Source organism: Rhinoraja longicauda, chromosome 2 (genome assembly GCF_053455715.1).
Source record: "Rhinoraja longicauda isolate Sanriku21f chromosome 2, sRhiLon1.1, whole genome shotgun sequence".
NCBI lineage: Eukaryota > Metazoa > Chordata > Chondrichthyes > Rajiformes > Arhynchobatidae > Rhinoraja > Rhinoraja longicauda.
Window position 1 is genome coordinate 75663634 of NC_135954.1, and position 9772 is coordinate 75673405.

The following is a 9772-nucleotide window of genomic DNA, read 5'->3' on the forward strand; positions in this document are numbered from 1 at the left end:
ATTCCCCAAACTGTTATACCACGGAAACTCTGTAAATAAGTACATTGTGACACTGGAAAATTTGAGATACAACACGGAAACAGGCCCTTCGACTCACTGAGTCCGCACCGACCAGTGCTGCACCACTGTGCTGCCCTGTAATATGACCTCCCAACTTCTATACTCAGTAAGAAGGAACTGCAGTTGCTGGTTTAAACCATCACCTCACACCTCTCTGTATTAAATTCCATCGACCATTCCTCAGCCCACCTGCCCAACCAACATCTTGCTGCAATTTATGATAGCCATCTTCACTATCTACAATACCACCCATTTCAGTGTCATCTGCAGGTTTAAATCGAAGGTAGATACAAAATGCTGGAGTAACTCAGTGGGTCAGGCAGCATCTCAGGAGAGAAGGAATGGGTGACATTTCGGGTCGAGACCCTTCTTCAGTCTGAAGAAGGGTCTCGACCTGAAACATCACCCATTCCTTCTTTCCCGAGATGCTGCGTGACCCGATGAGTTACTCCAGCATTTTGTGTCTATCTCGCAACATACCCCTGTCTGATTCATCTGTCAAATCATGGTACTTTGTATTTCCCAGCAGTTTAGCCTCTTAATCTGGCAGTGTTCTACAAATTTTGGTTATGTTGTAGTATTCAACCAACTAAAATAATTTTTTTGTGTGCAAACTTGCTGGAGAATGTAACAAGGCCGGTCCTTTGATTATGATCCATGCAGTCATTAATGGGGCGATGAAAGAAATTGACATGACCAAAACTTCAGGATTCGGTGGGATAAAATATTCTTAAGAATTTAGGTGGTCACAGAAAGAGGGATAGTCAAGCAAGTGAATGGATTTTAACAGAATATTCTTAATGACAAGGCATCTTTCCTTAAAGCATTTACAGTGCCCTCCATAATATTTGGGACAAAGACCCATCATTTATTTATTTGCCTCTGTACTCCACAATTTGAGATTTGTAATAGAAAAAAAATCACATGTGGTTAAAGTGTACATTGTCAGATTTTGGTAAAGGCCATTTTTATACATTTTGGTTTCACCATGCAGAAATTACAGCAGTGTTTATACACAGTCCCCCCGATTTCAGGGCACCGTAATGTTTGGGACATGGCTTCACAGGCGTTTGTAATTGCTCATGTATATTTAATTGCCTTCTTAATGCAGCTATAAGAGAGCTCTCAGCAACTAGTCTTTCCTCCAGTCTTTCCATCACCTTTGGAAACTTTTATTGCTGTTTATCAATATGAGGACCAAAGTTGTGCCAATGAAAGTCAACGAACCCATTATGAGACTGAGAAACACGAATAAAACTGTTGGAGACATCAGCCAAACCTTAGGCTAACCAAAACTAACTGTTTGGACATCATTAAGAAGCGACTGGTGAGCTTACTAATCGCAAAGGGACTGGCGGGCCAAGGAAGACTTCTACAGCTGATAACAGAAGAATTCACTCCATAATGAAGAAAAATCCCCAAACACCTGTCCGAAGATCAGAAACACTGTTCAGGAGTCAGGTGTGGATTTGTCAATGACCACTGTCCACGGAAGACTTCATGAACAGAAATACAGAGGCTACACTGCAAGATGCAAATCACTGGTTAGCTGCAAAAATAGAATGGCCTGGTTACAATTTGCCAAGAAGTACTTAAAAGAGCGACCACAGTTCTGGAAAAAGGTCTTGTGGACAGATGAGACAAAGATTAACTTATGTCAGAGTGATGGCAAGAGCAAAATATGGAGGAGAGAAGGAACAGCCCAAGATCCAAAGCATGCCACATCATCTGTGAAACACGGTGGTGGGGGTTGTTATTGGCTGGGCATGTATGGCTGCTGAAGGTACAGGCTCACTTATTGTCATTGATGATTCAACTGCTGATGGTAGTAGCATAATGAATTCTGAAATGTATAGACATATCCTATCTGCTCAAGTTCAAACAAATGCCTGAAAACTCATTGGCCGGCGATTCATTCTGCAGCAAGACAATGATCCCAAATAGACTGCTCAAGCAACAAAGGAGTTTTTCAAAGCTAAAAAATGGTCAATTTGTCAATCACCCGATCTGAATCAAATTGAGCATGTCTTTTATATGCTGAAGGGAAAACTGAGGGGGACTAGCCTCCAAAACAAGCATAAACTAAAGATGGCTGCATTACAGGCCGGCAGAGCATCACCAAAGAAGACACCCAGCAACTGGTGATGTCCATGAATCGTAGACTTCAAGCAGTCATTGCATGCAAAGGATATGCAACAAACTATTAAACATGACTTCTTTCATTTACACGACTTTGCTGTGTCCCAAACATTATGGTGGCCTGATATAGAGGGACTATGTAAAAACACTGCTGTAATTTCTACCTGGTGAAACCAAAATGTATCAAAATGGCCTTTATTAAAGTCTGACAATGTGCAATTTAACCACATGTGTTTTTTTTCTAATACAAATCTTAAATTATGGAGTACAGAGGCAAATAAATAAATGATGAGTCTTTGTCCCAAACATTATGGAGGGCACGGTAAATTTATTAAAGTAATATCAATGATGCTGTATGTCATGTTGTTACTTGCGAGCAAGGCACCAAGGCAAATTTCTTGTATGTATACATCCTTGGCAAATAAAATTTATTCAATTCAATTCAGCCATTCAGTGATATGGGCATTGTATTACTGTTGATTAAGACTGCTTAACCTGCAATTATTTTTTAGTATCGTGTCATTTAAATATACGTCTCAAGTTCCACATCTATATTTGATTAAACAAAATGTTTTTTAATTTGCATTTTTAATTTGGAAATTTGATCTTTCCCAGTTATAAAAATGAACTTACTGAAAACAGTTTATACTTAAGCAGCAGTGACATCTAAATGGTTTTAAATAGAATAAAAGAGGCGTAAAATGTTCACAAAATGTATCCAAAGTTTTATCTTTTGTTAAAGGGTATTTTCATAATTTGACAAATTAGCCATGTTAAATTACAGTGGTTTCACCTCCTCTTGGCCAAATTAAACCATACATTAATTACCTATTGCAATGCGTATTATAGGAATAAAAAGAATCTGGTCCTGTAACGTTTGCACATGAATTTACATTATAGGCACACATGAAGAAATACATACATTTACATCATTACACCCTTCCTGGTCTCAAACAACTCCAGTAAGTTTGGAGAAGACTATAATTTCTAAGTGTGCATTTATCTTTGGTTCTATAGAAATGTAAATGTTAAAGGTAGCATTACAAATCAGATGGCTTTTGATAATTCTCAAGATTATTGGAAATGCTAGCCTCCTAATTGAGAAAAGGGAAGAGCATCATTTCACCATTTCATGATGCACTAGTTTTAAATGTAAAGTTCCCACTTTATTTTTAAAATGTTTATTAATCCAAAATTACCTATGCATCTTTCTGTTGTTTCTGTGGTATTTTTTCATTTGTGTTTCAGGCATTATACATCTTGTCATCTTTAATTCTAGATTTATCAACCAGCCATTCTGACTCAGTCGAATCTCAGAACTCTGCTTTAACAGACTCTAATGTGGCAAATCTGTCAGAAGATAAACATGATAATGGGGAGAGAAGCAAAATGCAAACAGAAAATGATTCTCAGCATTATCAGGGTGTGCAAGAACCACCTTCAGATCCTAAGACAGATGGCAAAGAAATCAAGAGACAGAAATCTCTGAGGAAAAAGATGGAGGATGGAGTACATTCCTCTAACAGAGTCTAGTACTAGCTGAGTGCTCTATACTAGCACCCAAAGGTATCTGGGAATTGGGCATTAACTGCATATTACTACCTTCTGGAAATCCAAATCGAATTGAAACTAAATGTAATGCAAATTCTTAATAATCATAGGTCAACAGTGCATGGTTCTCAATTCTGGTTATTAATCTATAGAACATGTATCTAAATGCACTGAAAACCTAATTTAGTAGAACCTTCATTTAAAACCATTGGTTACAGAAGTGTAGTTAATTATCGCTCAAAATAGATACTAAGGAACATTATGTGGCTGAGTAATGCTCATTAACCTATACATTACTGGAATAAAAATACTCTCAAAATAACAGCTTCTACTGACAGCATCAAAACGATAACGCTTGCATTTTTTTAAATAAAAGAAAAACTAACCATTTTCACAACTGTGTTTACTTGGTGCAAAAAGTTCAACTAAATTTTCTCCAGCTAAATGTATAATATAAATATGTAGACACTTTTACATTTATAACAATCCTTACAAATTTAAGACTGGCAGCAGAAGTTTGAAATTATATGTCCGAATAGCATTATTGGATAGCTCACGAAATCCTCAATACCCTGACTAACAAGTACTTCATTCCTACTAAATGCATTTTTGTACCTTAACTAACATGTCACAGTAGGCATTCAGATTGGTAGTTTCAATCATAAAGTTTTCTCTTTCATTATCTATTTTTTAAGGAAAATGCAGTTAAATCATTGTGTTGCAGAAATTAAATGCTTATAGCCAAAATACAAATTTCTAGCCAAGTCTACTGTGGTGCAGATGAAAAATATTTGGACTTGCGAAAGCATATTTTGTTACAAGAGACTTTAAGCAAAGTGACTAATTATCATTACGACCTTTGTCTGTGCCATTACTGATTTTCTTTGCATGCTGATGCATTATTATTTGAAATAAACATTTAGGGAGGTGAAACCGCCCAAAATAATTCAAAATTAATGTTGTATAAATTTTAGATAGTCTTGCCCAATGAAACATTTTGACCATTCATCAGAATTCACTTCAATCTGCAATCTTGGTTTCCATCCACAAATGCTTTCGGACTTGCTGAATAATCTCAGAATTAATTTTTTTGTTTGACTTCCAATTTTTCCTTTTTTCCCCCAAGTTTTATGAGATACTATTTACCATTGAAGTGCATATTGTTTTGATATTCCACATTCTACCACTGAGCTTACAATGAAGCTTTTAACCTTTCTCCATTTCCTGGCAAACCTGCTAATTTTACCGTGATGGCTGAAATGATAGTTTTGCACTTTCTCACTCTGCAGGCGGCTTATACAGTCCAACATGACCATGACCCTTCAACTTGGCAGTGGTGCATGTTTTAATTACTATTTTGTTACTCCTATCCTGTCTAGTGCAGTTTTTATTTGCTGCATATTAACTAATACATTATTGTATCAATTTGGTATGTAATTGGCGATACTTAAAAACAATAGATTGAATAAAACCGTTTTACTCATTGAGAATATTTTTAAATGTTTTTCTTAGCTTATTTGGATATTGCATGTTTTATTTCATAATTTTGTTGTGAACGTATACTTTCCCAAGATAGCAAGTCCAATTAAATAAGTGATTATTGAACAGAATCTGCTGTAAATTAAGATTATATATATATATCAGAATTAAAGTCAGATTTAAAAGGTAGAACAACAGGCTGCCAAGAGTGCTTTGGAGAAATCAAGGCGATACAACAAGGCCATGGGTTGGAATTTCATCAGCAGATTGAGAGAGATGAGCTGGATAATTGTGTCTCCAAATCAAACATGACACTATGGTTGCAGAAGGCTGAATTTTGGGTGGATGCCAGAGAGAAAAATTATTTACCTAAAAAAAAGAGTTTGTGATGGAAGCTGAAAACAATGCAATAGAAATACTGAAATCTTTAATTTGGTTATTTATTGTAGATCAGAGTTTAAGTTTTAAAAAAGTGTTCTGCAGACAATTATTTTATGCCTGATTAGGATTTAGGCATGAAGACCAAATTATGTAAAACTGTCTTTGGAAGGTGGTTCCATAGCTCTTGTTTTCAACACAGCCTCTGTCAGGTTGTCTAAATAGCTGGTAGACACAAAATGTTGGAGTAACTCAGTGGGACAGGCAGCATCTCTGGAGAGAAGGAATGAGTGACGTTTCGGGTCGAGACCCATAATAGCTGTCGAGATATGCAGCAGGTTCGTGTTTGGATATAATTAAAATTCTTTTTAAGGTACACAATGTGACAGAACAGATGACCTATAAAATCCTAATGTGCTTTCTCAAGTTGAATATGGACAAAAAGAACAATGGTCCAACTATTCCTAAATTGTTGATAATTGCTTTTATATATAATATTACAATTTTCACTTTTTTCTAAAGAATATTATCTGTTAACTTATATTATTACTGGGAATATTAGTTTTTAAAAACAATAGAGGCAGCACATTTTACAAAATATCAATGCTGATGTTCCCTTAAAACCTTTTTATTGTTGTTACAATTATTTGGTATAATTCAATTCTGCAGATGAAGAGCAAGTATTTCCATCTAATCTGCACTTTGTCACTATTTCAAAAGGATAGGACGGAAACTTGACATCATCTCGAGAGGGAGGGGGGGACAAGCAAATCCAACATCACTGCCGATTTCTGGAAGCATGCTGAAATAACTTCGAATAGCCAAAGCTCATTGAAGGAAAGGTTTAAAAAAATACTCCCCTGGCACCTATTGATGTTGATGTACACTATATTAACCCCAATTAGAAATGGTGTACGAGTTGGATGTTCAGTTTACACCTCATTCAGTTTCCTGTTTGAAGACTGAATGAGATTGAAAAATGGTGTTTCAACACAATTGCTCTATTTCCACTGGGCAGTTTAGGTTAAATACTTTTTATGTTCAAATATTTCCCTACTATGCTATTGGTGACACTTGTCTGTTTTATATTTTCAGTTTCTTTGTAGAAGTAGACATTATATTTTAAGGTTATTTTTACTTAAATTGAGGAAACTTTGAAGATATTTGAAAATTTTAGAAAGCTATCAAAATTTTAGAAAGGTTGGAAGGAGATTTGAAGAAATTATCAATCCTGATTAAAGTTGAACTTTACTACTTTGTCTTCTAGAAACAACTGATTTAAAAGTCCAGGAGGATCTCGTTAACATCATTGAAGGAGATGAAAGATCTTATTCCAAGGCTTCAAATGCAGTTATGGTAAATACTAATAACAAGGTATCTGCTGGAAAATGTCAGTGGCAATCATTAAATAACAAAGCTGGCAAAGAAATAACAGGTGAAACCTGCCGGGAACACCTTGCTCATAAACATCAGTCACAAAGAGCTGTGAGTGAGAATCTTGACCTTTTGTCCATGAAAAGATTGACTCTGACAAACAGCCAGTCCCTACCTAAGGCTGGAAGCCAGAGTTTGGCAAACACTTCTACAACGCTTTTCAGTAAATCATTTGAACAGTTTAGTGGAGTCTCTACTGGAAACAGTCCAGCCAGTGCCACAAGTAGAAATGTCTCAGAATCAAACAGATTTTCAGCCTACAGCCTTCAGGATGACAGACGTGTATCAGATTGTGAACTTCAAACATCTGTTTCAAAAACAGAAGGAACAATGCTCACCAAGTTTTAATGCCCATCTCTTAACAGATGTATACCTTTGCAACATGGACATTAAAGAAAATCTTGTATTTTTTGTATAAAATATTTTCAGTTATTTTGGCAAATGTGTTTTTTTAATTGAGTGGAAATAGTCCAATTTCTTCTTAATAAACCTGTGAAAACAAATTAACTGAACAATGAAAAGGGAAATGCATAATGTGTATATTAATGTATATTTTGTCCATTTGAACATCTTCTGAAGAGTTAACTATTTTAGAATAGTAAATAATCTCTATCTTCGAAGAATCAGCCTTGTATTATTTATTTCTGTTGTAATCTGTTTAATTACTTCTACCATATTATATTTGGTAGTATTTTGAAGGGAGAATAACTACATTTAAAACCTGTGAGCTTTGAATTCTACATATAGAATTGTGATATGAACTTTGTTGAACTAGATTTTGCAGCCTGCATGCATTTTGGCCTTTGTGACCGATACAAATCTATTTTGTTGCCTTTTTCAAAGACCTTTTTTTAACAAACAATTCTACTTTAAATCAGTAAATGTAAACATATTCCTATTTCTGATATCTCCTTGCATTAACAATTGCAGAAGTTGCTGGTTAACCTCAATGTGCCTCAAAATTGAAAATGCTAAGTTTGTATTGGTTTATTATTGTCACATGTACCGAGATAAAGTGAAAAACAATGTTTTGTAGGCGATCCGCACTATGCATGCGTACATCAGGTAATACAAAAGAAAGCTACAGAGAAAGTGCAGATAAAGAAGTGCAAGGGCTGCAGAGAAGTAGATTGGACGATCAGATATTTACCCTTAGCAAAAGAGGGGTCTGGACAAGAGTCTGGTAATAGCAGGAGAAAACTATTCTTGAATCTTCTGCTTGATAGGAGATGAGAGAAAAGTGAATGATAGAGGTGTGAATGGTGCTTGATTATGTTAGCCACTTTCCCAGACAGCATGGTATAGATGGAGTCGAATGGCAGGGGAGGGGAGGAGGGAGGGAGGGAGGGGATGAGGAGAAGCTTGTTTGCCTGATGGAGTGGTTGAAACTTGTGAGACAGGTTGAAAACTTTGGAATTTTGCAAATGTTAGTCCCATTGTCCTGGTTCAACCTATCATTTCAGTACTTTGAGCAGTAATGCTCATGTTAAAGTGATGTTTCCAGCATAATAATTATTTTTAAAATGTCAATTATTGTGACATTTTTCTCCAGATTTGGATATGGCATCATTGATAAAATTGTGTTGGAGAATAAAATTAAAAGAAATTATTGCTCACAAAATAACTTCTAGTTTAGCTTTGAACATACAAATTGCAGTACAACTTGAGAATTGTATTAATCCCACAATTGTTTCTTCTTAGAAAAATATTTACTGAGGGCAGCTAAAGCAAGATTAAAATGTATTTTTAAAATGTACATATTTTTCCCAAACTATTCACAATTGTTAGTCATACCATTATTTTCTGCAGTTATTTGTGCAATTTTTACACACAAGTGGAATACCGTGCAACATTTTGCTTTCGTAAGAGCAAAACAAAAATAATTTACCCAACTTTAGTCCAAAGTAAATTGTAATTATGATAAATAATTTATCAAAGAATATGTGTCATACCTATGATTTTCTGTCTAGATTCCAATAATGCTTTTATTAAAGAAATCATGTAGAAACCACAGCACAAGAATTTAAATGTTTTAATAAACATTTTTATTGAAGAGGTGAATGAATATATTTGATAAACGTAATTGGTTTTAATTATATTATTTTCCATTGGTAAATTGTATATCAGTGTATTCACAGATATTAACTGTCAAGTGCTAATCATGTGCCACACTTTTGAAAATGTTCTCAACTATCTACTTTAGCGGTTTATTATTCTGATTTAAGTCCTACAGTTTACAGTAATTGGAGAAGCCAGTTGCAAAGACTACATGTGAACCTCCATGAAATTTGCAATCTGGATTACCAAACAATGTTAAAGCATTACAATATTGTTAAATATCATTGCATTATGTAACTGATTTTGAATATTTTTTAACTCAAGTTTATAAGAGGGAAATAAATTGAAGATAATTATTCTGAGTTTCTCAAAAAAAAAAAGGATTTGGCCGTCTTCATTATGTATATTTTGTCTTGACAACAAATGTTTACTTTCGATTGCAACCTCTAGTTGCCTTAGTTTTGCTTAAACTTTATTCTTTTACACTTTAACTTTTCCAACTCCTCTTAGATAAAACCAAGTATTTAGCCTCTCAATTGATCAGTGAAATAGGCACTCAAGAGCTTTTTGCATTATATTTTGATAATTTCCAATGTTTTCATCTTTTTTGGAGAAATAATTTTCTCACTAATAGTACTTAATACAATACAATACAATACAATACAATATATCT

At 34.8% G+C, this 9772-nt stretch overlaps 1 protein-coding gene across 2 annotated transcripts in view; it reads left to right on the forward strand.

The window, feature by feature from the left end:
- Nucleotides 1-8356, forward strand: part of hycc1 (hyccin PI4KA lipid kinase complex subunit 1) — a 56331-nt gene extending 47975 nt beyond the window's left edge. The window contains exons 11-12 of one of the 2 annotated variants that reach the window (XM_078428691.1): nt 3479-3765; nt 6875-7007. In XM_078428691.1, the coding sequence (XP_078284817.1) occupies nt 3479-3732 (254 nt within the window). In that variant the 3' untranslated portion in view covers nt 3733-3765; nt 6875-7007. Of the gene's footprint in view, nt 1-3478; nt 3766-6874 lie in introns of both variants that reach the window. The other variant, XM_078428683.1, reaches the window with a different exon arrangement.
- Nucleotides 8357-9772: the final 1416 nt, after the last annotated feature.